This window comes from Rousettus aegyptiacus, unplaced genomic scaffold (genome assembly GCF_014176215.1).
Source record: "Rousettus aegyptiacus isolate mRouAeg1 unplaced genomic scaffold, mRouAeg1.p scaffold_m13_p_12, whole genome shotgun sequence".
Classification (NCBI taxonomy): Eukaryota; Metazoa; Chordata; class Mammalia; order Chiroptera; family Pteropodidae; genus Rousettus; species Rousettus aegyptiacus.
This window is the reverse complement of record NW_023416287.1, coordinates 43,753,457-43,766,273: the sequence shown is the minus strand read 5'-3', so window position 1 is coordinate 43,766,273 and position 12,817 is coordinate 43,753,457. Positions and strand designations below refer to the sequence as shown.

The 12,817-nt window shown below is 52.5% G+C and overlaps 1 protein-coding gene across 3 annotated transcripts; it reads left to right on the top strand.

Moving 5' to 3' along the window:
* The first annotated feature begins 737 nt into the window (after positions 1 to 737).
* GATA2 (GATA binding protein 2) lies at positions 738 to 8,483 on the top strand. 3 transcript variants are annotated; one of them, XM_016132252.2, is made up of 6 exons: positions 738 to 940; positions 1,586 to 1,859; positions 2,282 to 2,923; positions 4,634 to 4,779; positions 6,690 to 6,815; positions 7,287 to 8,483. In XM_016132252.2, the coding sequence occupies exons 2-6, from the start codon at positions 1,631 to 1,633 to the stop codon at positions 7,584 to 7,586; spliced, it is 1,443 nt and encodes a 480-aa protein (XP_015987738.1). In that variant the 5' UTR covers positions 738 to 940; positions 1,586 to 1,630; the 3' UTR covers positions 7,587 to 8,483. The 3 variants fall into 3 exon arrangements, with proteins under 3 accessions (XP_015987738.1, XP_015987739.1, XP_036085691.1); XM_016132253.2 differs by having other exon boundaries at positions 825 to 940; positions 1,282 to 1,859; XM_036229798.1 differs by having other exon boundaries at positions 834 to 940; positions 4,637 to 4,779.
* The last annotated feature ends 4,334 nt before the right edge of the window (positions 8,484 to 12,817 follow it).

Here is a 12,817-nt window from a genome sequence, read left to right as displayed (position 1 = left end):
GCGCCGGCGCCAGTCCGGGTCTCCACAGACTCGCCCTAGGCAGTTCGGCCCGTTGGTCTGCGAAGGCCACGCCCGGGAAGGGGACGCCCCCTCCCCTTCTCTGGAGCCGTTTGCCAGGCCACCTCCACCCGGTCAACCACAGTCGTAAGCGACCTCGTGTGCGAGATCCAGGTGCCCACTGGGACCCCACAGTTCCTGCCCCTCTATCTACCGTTCCTGCTATCCCTCAGCTGTTCTGCCACCCCGACTCCGCCCAGATCCCGAGTTGGGGGAGGGAGCGGTATGAGTAGGTAGTTGGACTTCGATTGGCCACGTTCAGGAGGTAGGATCCGAGAGAGTGGAAGGGCTGGCGTCCCGAGAACAGACACCCAGAGCGTTGTGGCCCGTGCTCGCGGGGAGAGGGGTTCCCAGTTGAAGGTTAGTTACTGGGAGGAGGTCCCAGAAGTTAGGAGGATTCTGCAGTGTCCGCGCGAGAGGCCACAGCTGTCAGCTTTGGGGATGAGAGTGGTAGTGGGGCGTTGGCCGCAGAGGCCGTGGGGACGGCACTGGGAGGGTGCCTGCCAGCTGAAGGGACCTGCGGGCGGAGAGGGCCCGCTGGCGGGTGGGTCGCAGAGTCCGGCAGGCCAGAGTTTAGGGCATAGCCAATGGGGGGCGGAGGCTGGCGGTGCGCAGCGCTGATTGGCTGGCGCGGGCTTCATAGGCGTGCGCGCCCCCCGCTTCATGTCTGTGCAGGAGTCAGGAGCTGGCGCCAGGGAGGCCGGAGGATGCCGAGGGGCCGGAGCCCGGCGGGCCTGAGGCCGAGGAGCGCGCTGCCCCGTGCTCCTACTGCTTGAGCCACACCAATCGCCTGACGCGCTGTCCCTGGGCCCGCCACCCTCAGAGCTCCCGCGGGTGCTGTCCCCTTCTGAGCCTTCGCCCCTCTCCCCGTGGTGCTGCGTGCGTAAGTTTGGGGTGCGAGGGCTGGCCGGGGGCCTGGGGCTCGTCAAGTTCTGAGAGGTCTGAGGGGCGGGGGCGCAAGACCAGGGCCGGGTTGCGGGTGACTGCTTTGGTGTGTCATGCTGAGAGAGGTCCTTATTGTGATGCCCTGGAGTGCGCGCGGGGGGCTGGCTCTCCGCCGGTGGGGCTGTGTGTGAGTGTTGTGGGGCGGGGGTGAGAAAGGTCAGAATTTGTATCCAGCGCTAAGTGTAGGTGTGTGCTTGTCGCTAGGTTCATGTGCCCCAGTGGGTGCTCAGGAGCCTGTCTCCAACTTTTAGTCTGTTTCTGTGTTTGTGTACCGGAAAGGTGTTAGTTTCTGGCTAAAGTACGACTGTCGTGTGTGCGTTTGTTGGGGTAACTGGTGTCGGGTCTCTTCCTCCTGTGTGACCCGGTGTGCACGGGCGTGCGGTTTTGGGACCAGCGGCCACCATGTGAGTATACGAGGCTGAACCCTCTCCCCCGCCTTCCTTTCGTTTTGAGCCTTAAGCTGTCCTCCCACCCTGGGCTGGTCGGCTGGTGAGCTCTGCAGCGGCGTACCGGGCGCCGCGTAAGGGGACTTTGGGAGACTTGGGCTGTGGTTGCGCCTCTCACGCCCTCTTCGGTCGCGCAGGGCCGCCGCCGCCTCCACCCAGAACCCGAGCCTCCGCTGCGGCCCATGGAGGTGGCACCCGAGCAACCGCGCTGGATGGCGCACCCGGCCGTGCTAAATGCTCAGCACCCCGACTCGCACCACCCGGGCCTGGCGCACAACTATATGGAGCCCGCGCAGCTACTGCCTCCCGACGAGGTCGACGTCTTTTTCAACCATCTTGACTCGCAGGGCAATCCCTACTACGCCAACCCGGCCCACGCGCGGGCTCGCGTCTCCTATAGTCCTGCGCACGGTGAGCCCAAGGCCGATGGGTGACTGGGAGCCACGGCGCCGCGCTCTAGGCGCGGAAGGGGAGGAAGGCCCGGCTGCCTGCTTCCCGGATGTGAGATCCGCAGGAATAGGAGCAACTGAGAAATCAGGGCGGGAAAGGTGGGGGCAGAGGCCTCTTGGGGAGCGTCTGGGTTCCACAAGGTGTCTGCCCATTTCCAACTGGCCCGTGGGGGTTCCCTCCAGGCCCTGTCCAGTGGGGTTCCTTTTGTGCCACTTGTCTCTCAGCTGCAAACTGACATTCCTGATGATTGCCCGTTGTTACATTTCTGGTTTTCTTTAGGGAAGGGGTTACTGCTTGTCGTTTGTGAATTGTGAGTCTTGTGTATCCGTGTCCTAGCTGGGCCCAGTCGCTCTGTATCCTAACCCCTCTTTCCCTTCCCGCAGCCCGCCTGACGGGAGGCCAGATGTGCCGTCCACACTTGTTGCACAGCCCGGGATTACCGTGGCTGGATGGCGGTAAAGCAGCCCTCTCCGCGGCTGCAGCGCACCACCACAACCCCTGGACCGTGAGCCCCTTCTCCAAGACGCCGCTGCACCCCTCAGCTGCCGGAGGCCCCGGAGGCCCCCTTTCCGTGTACCCAGGGGCTGGGAGCGGGGGCGGGGGCGGCAGTGGGGGCTCTGTGGCCTCCCTTGCTCCCACTGCAGCCCACTCTGGCTCCCACCTTTTTGGTTTCCCACCCACGCCTCCCAAAGAAGTGTCTCCTGACCCTAGCACTACCGGGGCAGCCTCTCCAGCCTCCTCTTCCGCAGGGGGTAGTGCTCCCCGGGGGGAGGACAAGGATGGCGTCAAGTACCAGGTGTCGCTTGCAGAGAGCATGAAGCTGGAAAGCGGCAGTCCCCTGCGCCCGGGCCTGGCTGCCATGGGCACCCAGCCTGCCACACACCACCCCATCCCCACCTATCCTTCCTATGTGCCCGCTGCTGCCCACGACTACAGCAGTGGACTCTTCCACCCAGGAGGCTTCCTGGGTGGCCCTGCCTCCAGTTTCACCCCTAAGCAGCGCACCAAGGCACGCTCCTGCTCAGGTAAAAGCAGGTGCTAGGGACTTAGAGAAAGTGAGGATTTATGCTTTGGGAATGGCAGGGTTGGGGGTGGGTGGGTGCTATGATGCGGGAGAGGGGGCAGTGTCAGTCACCCAGGTCTGGGGGATGGGCAATGTCTCTCTCTAAGAGCCCCAACAGATGTCTGAAATGCCAGAATGGGGGACCCTAAAGCATTTGCCCTTTTCTTAAGGGTTCCTGGTGGCCCCCCAAAGTTCACTTTTTCCTTCCCCTCTCCTCACCCCACTTCAAGACTGGCCACCACCAGACTTGAACACAGAAGGTGAATTGCCCCTTTCCCTCCCTGAATCTTAAGTGAAAATTCAGTGTGAGAGAATGTGATATGCAGGCGAGAGCAGTGAGGCCATTTGTACTTGTGTGTACGTGCGTTTGTGAGCATGTGTTCGTGCTGTGGGTACACTCCAGAGACTCCAGACCCTTAAGGAATCTGGTTCTCCAACTCAATCAGTTCAATCTTGGGATTTTGATGGCTCTGGATCTCTTTGGGAGATTTCCCCAAAGCAAAATTCCCAGGACCTGTTCCTGTTCCCTGCCCCCACACCCCCGCCATGTCTTTTGCTCTCTTTCCCTGAAGGCTAGAGCAAAGGGTTGAGGTGTAGGTGCCTCTGCTCCTTTGCAGCAGGAGCTGGGGCCAAGTTGGGTTTGTCCAAGAATCTGGCCGTAGAGCAGAAACCGAGGCTAGCTGCGGGGAGAGTCTTGTGTTGATGCCTCCTTCCCAATGCTTTTAAGCTGAGGAAAAAGAAAGATTTTAAAAACTTTTACTCCTGAGTTCAAGACCGACCTTTTCTTATCGATACAAACTGACAATTTAGTTTAAAGTAAATGTGGAAAAATTTTCCTGGGTAACATGATGCTAAGGCAGCTACCCTGCTGGATCCCTGACGCCGCCATTCACACCTACCTTAGTCTTACCGTGGGTCTCTGTTCTGTGCAGACCAGCTAGTTTGCCTGTAATTAGTCCTTTCTCCCAAGTTTGTTTTACATTCTATTTGAATTCTAGATGGTCTTAAAAACAAAACAAACAAAAACCAAAAACCAAAAAGCCAACAACAGCAAAACAAGGTCGCTTAGCCTACTTAGCCTGAAAACGAAAGGACTTGTTATTTATTTTAAATTAAAGAACAACGGCTTCGATCGAACTCCCAAACTGAATTGTAGGGCTTCAGAGGAAGCGGGGAGTTGGGGAGAAAGAAGGAGGTTACCCTGGACTGAGAGCAGAAAGACAGCATAAGGGCTGAGGGCATAGACTTGGAGCAGAGATTCAGGAGCAGAGACGTGGCAGATACGGTTGGGGACAAAAGAGGAGAAGCAGAACTAGAAATGGGACTCTGCCACCGACCCTCTATAGGCAAAATACCCATGCCCCGTCGCTCATTTGGAGAACCCCTGGGGCCCTGGCAGCACTTCTCCCTCCTGCCCTGTTTCCCTTTCTTTCAGAGAGGATTTTGAACAGGGAGATTTAGCCTTAAACTACTCTTTGAAGCCCACTCTTATGGGGTAGATTTTTTGGATCCCTCTTTCGGCCCAGGCTAGGACTAAAAGTCACCTACCCCACCCCAAAGCAATCTGGCCCAGGTGACTCCTGCCTGACTGGTGCCTACCCGCCCGCCCTTGACTCGCTCCCGTGACATTGTCAGTTAAGCAGACCTGGTATCTTTCCCTGTTTCCTTTCAGAAGGCCGGGAGTGTGTCAACTGTGGGGCCACAGCCACCCCTCTCTGGCGGCGAGATGGCACTGGCCACTACCTGTGCAATGCCTGCGGGCTCTACCACAAGATGAACGGGCAGAACAGGCCGCTCATCAAGCCCAAGCGGAGACTGGTAGGTAGCGGGTGCTCGGCGGGTCAGCAGGTGGCTGCGGAGAAGGTCGCAGTGTGGCACCCAGGGAACACTAACCAGGGCAGTAGCTGTTAATTTAAAGAACAATAACAACAGAGCCCTTCAAATGTAGATACTTTACCACTTGAAATCCTCTTTTATCATTAAAATCACTCTGATGTCAGTTGGGGTCGCCCTTCTTTCAGGCCAGATATTTTGGGGTGCCAGATTTCCTCCTCCTCAGTCCATTCGGGACCCTCACCCCAGCCCACTCAAAATACCAAAAGTTGAGTGTCCAAGGGCCAGCTCCTGTGCCCTGGCCTCTGTTTAACTCTTTTTAAAAATAGGGCCATGAAGTAATTTTCCTTGTGGCTTAGGGCAGCTCTCTCTCTTCCCAACACACAATCTCCTCATGCCTATTTAAATAAAACACTCACACCAACCACCAAAAAAACCTACCCTTTATTATTTTTCCATGGAGTCACCTATACTGTGTATTTTCATTTGAGTGATTTTTTAAAAATGCCCTTTCGGATCTCCTGCCGGAGTTTCCTATCCGGACATCTGCAGCCTGAAGATAAGGAAACTTCGCGTATCTGTTTCCGGACTCCGAGAGTTTTTAGAGTTTCTCCTCGGCTCAGTCCTGCCTCTTGCTGGGCTGTTTTGAAATTTCTAATACCCTCCACTCTGCAAATAATGTGTAAAATGCTAAGAATAATAAATATATTTTTTCAGGGCAAAGTGATTTACGAGGCTTAAATTGCTCACCTCTTTGGGGGCCCCTTTTTTTTTCCCTGCAGCGAGGGCGGGGTGAGGGCCTGGGTAGGGGTAGGAGGTGGAGGCTATGGTTTGGCCCCTGAGTCAGAATTCCAGCTTCGGGCTGCTTACTCACCCTCAACCCTCCCCGCCCTGAGGCTGCAGTATGAGGCCCCTCAGCAACCTGGCTCTGGCCTGGGGCCATTCCAGCCTCTGAAGGCCTCGGCCCCCACCCCCCACCCCTGCTGCCTGTGGTTCTCTGGGAAGTGTTTGGGGAACTTGTTCTGTGACTGGGCTGACGCTGGTTGACCAGGAAGAAGGGATCAGCTTTTTTGGGTGAACTCTCTTGCCTTCTTTAACAAGCCTTCCACTGCTTTCTTCAGGAACCAGATACTCATTTTCAGACCATGTCTCTCCTGCATTCCTTGAGGGGCTGGGGGCAGGGAGTTAGAACTCTGAGGTTTAGGGTACAAAGGGCCGAACAGAGAGACCAGCATTGTCCAATACCTAAGATTATGGAAATGTTAGAGATCTGCACGGTCCACTGTGGTGGTAACCTCCAGCCCATGTTGTGACTATTGATTCCTTGAAATGTGGCCAAGGCAACTGAAGAAACGGGATTTCTACTTTTATTAAGTTGTAGTTAAATTTAACTTAAATAGCCACATGTGCTACCACGATGGACAGTGCAGCTTGAGTGAGACTCCCTAAACAGCTTCTATTCCCATCCTGGGCAGCCATAGGGTCCCCATGCCCCTGCCCAGATCATAGATTTTGAGGGGAGTCATGTGGGAGGGGACAGAGAAGCAAGCTCCAGACTCAGGGGCTCCAGGGGACCAAACCAGCCTTTTAAACTAAAGTGCCCTTCTCAGGGCCTCAATTTCCCCGTCTATAGAGTTAGATTATTTGGTGATTGAGAGATGGCTGATTTTCCTTCCAGCTCTCAAAACCCCGTCAATTGTGAGATCAGCCTTCTGAGAGTAATTCTAAATGCCCACAGTTTTGAGATGCCTTGATGCCCCTGTGAGATTTACAGCTCCTTGGCAAAGTTGGTCGGGCCAGGGTGGGAGCATGGTGGGTGTGTGGCAGGGGTTGGGGAGGCCGGTCGAGGTCGGGCATAAGGTTCCAGCCTGCTAATGTTGCTTTCCCTCTCTAAGTCCGCTGCCAGGAGAGCAGGCACCTGTTGTGCAAATTGTCAGACAACAACCACCACCTTATGGCGCCGAAACGCCAATGGAGACCCTGTCTGCAACGCCTGTGGCCTTTACTACAAGCTGCACAATGTGAGTCCGCCCTGTTCCACCTGCCCCACCCCTCCCCAGGGACTGCTGCTCTTTGTGCTGCCAGGCAAGAGGCCCCAGCCACACTCTCCAGCTTGGCTTGGCTTGGGAAAGCCCTGAGCGCCGGAACGGCTCCCTTAAGAGAGGGCAAGCTGGCTGGAGGTGTGTCCCCCGCAGCAGGACCCAACAGGTATTTCTGTTTAAAACGAAAATGAGGGAGTGGATTTCAGTGGTGTTGATCGGGGGCGATGCTGGCATTTAGTGGGCTCAGTGCCCTGCAGGGTGGAGGTCAGCTCTACATAGTGATATGCGCCCTTCCTGAAACCACTGCAGTGCTGGTGACAGGATTACTGTTGGCATTTGAAGATGGGGCCCCAGCCCAGACCTGCCTCTGCTATGATCCAAAGTACAGGGTGGAGGGCCTTGCTCAGGGAAGGGAACTTGACCCCCTGAAGGCTTTGTGTTGCCCTCCAGGTGAACAGGCCGCTGACCATGAAGAAGGAGGGGATCCAAACTCGGAACCGGAAGATGTCTAACAAATCCAAGAAGAACAAAAAGGGGACAGAGTGCTTCGAGGAGCTGTCCAAGTGTATGCAGGAGAAGTCCTCCCCCTTTAGCGCTGCTGCCCTGGCTGGACACATGGCACCTGTAAGCCACCTCCCACCCTTCAGCCACTCCGGACACATCTTGCCCACCCCAACACCCATCCACCCCTCCTCCAGCCTCTCCTTTGGCCACCCCCACCCATCCAGCATGGTGACCGCCATGGGCTAAGGACAGCCCCACACGAAGGGACAGATGGATTCAGAGGAGGGCAGCCTGCAGCTCGAGGATGGGTGCTCCCAGGACAAGTGGACCAAAACTTTAGTGGTCCTCTCCTCAAAGACTGATTCCTCTCCTACCAGCCCTGCCTGAGCCCCACGCTGCCTCGCCTGTGAGCACTCTGCTCAGCAGTCACCAGTCACTAAAGATTCTCACTGGGGCTGAGAGGTGGCTTCAACCCAGCTGCTACTCAGATGGGGTTTCTATCACCAGCAATTGTTTGGAGAACAGAAAGGACAACTTTATGAAGAGAGAAAGGGGGCAGGGGATGAATGAAGGAAACCACTTTCAGGAGGAGAAGGGAGTAGGCAAAAATAATTTATTTTGCTCTTATTTTTAACAAGTACTGGGAGATTTATTTGGGAGGTCTGAGCTCCCCAGGCTCCTTCGGCCTTCCTCAGCGCTGAGTGCTGCTCAGCATGTCCACTTGCCAGGATTCTGAGGACAACTGTGTGGGGGAACTTCAGTACACACCTTGTCCTCGGGCTTCTCTTTCTGAAACGCTGAGCCCTAGGCCGGACCGAGCCAATTTAGAGGGCTTATTGCCCACTGGGAGGCTGAGCCAGTGCATGCCCTGCTGGTGGGCCCTGGAGGGCAGAGAAAATCACTGGCAGTCTGGCGCAGATTCCCAGGCCAGGGCTGGGTCACCGGAAGGAAACATTTTCTTGAGAGGGGAAATGTCTCCCAGCTGGCTCCCCTGGCTCTCAGGCTGAAGCTGATATGACCTGTGTCCTCTTACTGACAGAGCCACAGCCTGCCTTCTGGGCTAGGTGGACCCCTGTACATACACATCCTTTTTCTGCTAACTCTTCAGTCCCCTCCTCTCATACTATGAGACAAAAGAAAAAAAAAAAAAAAAAAAAAAAGCTGCATAAGCTTAACTCGTGGATGAGTTGTTTTATTTTAAAACTCTTTTTGGGTCCAGTCAATTGTACTTTGCTATGGAAGCCCTTACTATGGAAAGGAATAAAACCTACAAACCAGGGCCGTAGCTTTGCAATTATTTTTGGAAAAGTTCTTGGTTACCACAGCCCTAGAATGGGGAGCTGGGGGCCAAGAGGTGGGGCCTTGACTGCTCTTGGCTTCTAGGGGCTGGTCTGGCAGGTGGCAAAGCCAGGAGTTGGGGTGGGTCAGAGCCAAGACTGAGAGACCATGACCCTCCTGGGGTCTTGGGAGACCTGCATTCTGCTCTGCTTTGCTGTGGCTAGCTGGATCCTTCCCAAGGTACAGCTGTACATAACCATGTCTGAACTTAGATTCTGTATGTAGTGGTGGCAGGATGTGATGGCTAGTGGGGGCCGGGCCCAGGAAGAGGATTGTGCTGATGTAGTCGACCAAGTGCAATATAGGCAGCTGATCGCTGCAGGGGCACCACCACCATAAGTAACTTATTTTGTACTAGCATCCACATTAAGAAGAATCGGCAGTATTTTTTGTTTTTATGTTTTATTTGGCTTGTTTTGTTTTGGATTAGTGAACTAAGTTATTGTTAATTATGTACAACATTTATATATTGTCTGTAAAAAATGTATGCTATCCTCCTATTCCATTAAAGTAAATACTGTTAAGAATAATAAAATACTTTTTGTGAATGCCTCTGTCCTGTCTTGTGGACTCCTAGGGCAGCTGAGTCCCAGGTACAGAGATTAGCAGTCGAACTGAACTTTTCCTATAGCCCAGTGATTTGGAGGGAAGGGCTCCTGAAATAGACGTTGGGGTTCTGTGTGCTGGGACTTGAGATCCTGACACATTGAATCACTTCCATCTGAATTTCCTCGTTATTAGTTAAGTGGGAGTCCTGCTGGCTTGGTGGGTATTGGAGAGGCTGAAGGAGGCTGTGGCTTCTCCAGCTTTTGGCCCACATGCTGATCCTTTTCCTGAGGGCTCTATTGGTGCTCTTGCAGAACCCAGCAAGAACTGACCCCACATCCACTTTTTCTCAGGTGCTGATCAGCTCTTGTTTTTGAGCTATCTGGTCACCAAAATTCGCATTCATTGAGAAACCTGACTACCAACGTCTTTGATCACTGATATCCTTGGTTGATGTCCTCTTTAATCAATGATGTTGGTCATTAGAGAGAGCCACCATGACTGATATTCAACATGTCTGATCACCAGAGCTTGTCATCATAGACATCTGATTACTAACAACTTGTTACCGGTACTTAATTACTATTATTTCATCAATGCCTCTGATGGATGTTGTTTTTAATTGCTTACATCCCCTAAAATGTGATCGCCACTGTCTCCAAAGACTGTCCTTTCTCACCAGTAATCAATGTGATCATGAATATCTCATCACCAATGTTTTTGATTAGTATATCTGTTCATCAGTATTTTTATTCAATGTGTCTGGTTGCCAATATCTCTGGTGACCACCATCTGTTTCCCCAATATTTCTATTCACCACATCTGTAATCACCAGTGCCTCTTACCCAAGTTCCTAATTACCACTGTATTGATGATCAGTGCATTCTGTCACTAATGTCCTAGTTCATTAAGAAATACAATCACCAATGTCATCGATCAATGTTTTTTCACCCAATGGTAGGCAGATCACATCACTTATATGTGATCTCCAACATCTCTAGTCATGCTGTTTCTCACCACCAAATGACTCCTTAATGATGTGTTTGGTCACTTGTCTCCAATCACCAACATTGCTAACCAACAATGTTCCTGATCATAGAACCCTCTTACAATCAAATTTTCAGACTATCAATGTGCTCAGTAGTGACTCTGGTTACCAATACTCCTGACTGGGACTCTGACTCATGATATTAATGCCTCTAGACTCTGGTTACCAATACTCCTGACTGGGACTCTGACTCATGATATTAATGCCTCTAGTGTACCACCACTATCCTACTCATGTCCTTTCCCTGTGCAACAGAAACCTAAAGCAAATAGGAACCAACCTGGGTGCAGATCTGGATGGGCGCTTGCCTGCCCATCTGAACACCCAGACCTTCTCAGGCCTCCTAGCAGCTCCCCTTCTGGCCCTTCCCCAGCTCACAGCATTTCGGTCTCCCTCCCTTCCACAGTGAGGGCAGGGATGGTCCTGTTCTCCTGTGTCCTAGCTCAGACTGCAGGATTCTGTGCCTCTATGATCATGCATTCAAGTGTGCACCATATTCTTGTCTGTTGAGCACCTCTTGCACATCGTGCTGTTATATGTGTGGGGGCTACCCCAGTGAATAAAACAAACAACTGCCCTGGAGGAGCTTTCATTCCAGGCAGGAAGCACAATAATGACTCTGCCTGGCCTCTGGCAAAATGTCCTACTTGCCTGGCCTCAAATTCAAAACCCAGAGCTGGAATATGGAGTCCAGAGCCGAGAGTCTACAACCTGCACTTCTGAATTTGGAAACCAGAACCCAAAACAGCATAAAACACAAACCCTCAAGTTCAGAACTTAGACCTTGCAGCTCAGAATCCAGAACTTCCATGTAAGAACTATGAAACTGGGTCCCAGAACCTCTCCCTCAGAATCCAGATCTCAGAACATGGGAGTCCAGAACCAGGGCCCTGAGGATAGACCCTCAAATCCACAACCTAGATCTTGGAGCTCAGAACCTGTAACTTAGCACCAAGGAAATGGAGCCTAGGGCCTAGAGTGTGCGTAGGATCTGGTGGCCAGAATCCAGAGTCCAGAGCAAGCCCTGAGAGAAATCTCCTCTGTTTCTCTGTTATTCCCCAGTCTTATTGCCTTGCCTCTGCCAACCAATATTTTTTGGAGCACCCAGTGCCAGGCAGCTAGCAGGAAACAAGCAGAAGAGCGGCTCTCCTCTCCCTGCAGTGACAGGTCCAAGAAAGCAAGGACTACATCTGCCTTGTCATTCATGTGTCCCCATTGCCTCTCAGGTGCTTGTGGTAGGTGCTTCCCAAATGCCTGTTGAATAGATTCATTCATTTATTCCACAAATGTTTATTGACCTCATTTGTTCTCAGTATTCAGGTCGGGGGATGAAACATACAAAAATCTTGCTCTGGTGAATCTGGTGAATCTGCTCCCTCTGGCACCCAGGAAATTCTTGGAGGACAGGAGCTGTTTCTGGGGAAGGCTGTGGTGGGGGTGGGAAGATGGTGTTGAGTGCGGGCAAGTGACCTCCAGGAGCAAGGGAAGCATGCTGGCTCTTGTGGGTTCCAGGTTCAAACTCACTTCAGAGCAACAGAACCAGGTTCAGGGGCTTCTGCTCCTGCAGCTTCTGTTTCCTCCTCCATAAAATAATTAGCTCTTAACAATGACTCTGACTGCCCAGAGTCATTGTGTGAATAAACAGTTTTGATTTTGTGGCCTCAAAGCTCTAAGGCAGGGCAGGTCAGGGCAGGCAGGCCAAGGGCTGCAAGTAGCTGAAGTTAACAAGGCAATGGTGCCTTTATAATTTCTTGGAGCCTGGTGCTAGGGCACCTGGGGTGAGTTGGCCTTTGTTCCATATGTTTGCACCTAGGTGGGGCTGGCCTGCCCAAGGCCTCTTCCCCCTTCCTCCTACCAGGACATTCCTAGGCCCCACTTCTTATTCCCATTTTCTGTAGATGAAACCAACCCCCCTTTGTAATTCTTAGAGACCAGCTCATCCTTTTCCAAAAGTTCCAGCCACCTTATTAACCCACCAGTAGGATTAAGACAGAGGAACAATCTTCCCCTTCCTTGGAGCCACAGAATAGACACTGCCCCAGGGGAACAGGGTTTGGGAGGAAGACCTGCCATCCACTTGATGGAAGGGAAGGACAAAGGACAAACTCACCTGAGAGGTGGGAAAGAAAACAAACAGGAGCCACTCCCAAAGTCAGTGTGGGCTTTCCTACCTGAGGGAGAGTAGTAGTCCAGAGGGGCATTTTTGCTTGTTTGTATGTTTCTTTTTAGGAAAAAATGATAAAATGACTCCAAACTGTACCTGAAAAAACTAACAAGACCAAGTCAGAAAATTAGGAGACATAAAGCAATGGGTGTGTGTGTGTGTGTGTGTGTGTGTGTGTGTGTGTGTGTATGTGTGTAAAACATTTTCCAGTATTAAACAAGATTCTATTATAAAAATCATTCGAACCTTGAAGTTCTGCTGTAAGAATCAGCAGATCAATGGCTCAGACTTGGATAAGCCTGAAGCAGACCCTATTATTTATAAGTTAATGGATGACAAAGGAGATATCCTGAGTTAATGCAAGGGCTGAGGATTATTCAA

Coding starts and splice junctions, on each gene's coding strand:
- GATA2 (XM_016132252.2), top strand. CDS start 1,631: ATGGAGGTGGCACCCGAGCAACCGCGCTGGATGGCGCACCCGGCCGTG. Junction 1,860..2,281: donor CTCCTATAGTCCTGCGCACG/GTGAGCCCAAGG, acceptor CCCTTCCCGCAG/CCCGCCTGACGGGAGGCCAG. Junction 2,924..4,633: donor CAAGGCACGCTCCTGCTCAG/GTAAAAGCAGGT, acceptor GTTTCCTTTCAG/AAGGCCGGGAGTGTGTCAAC.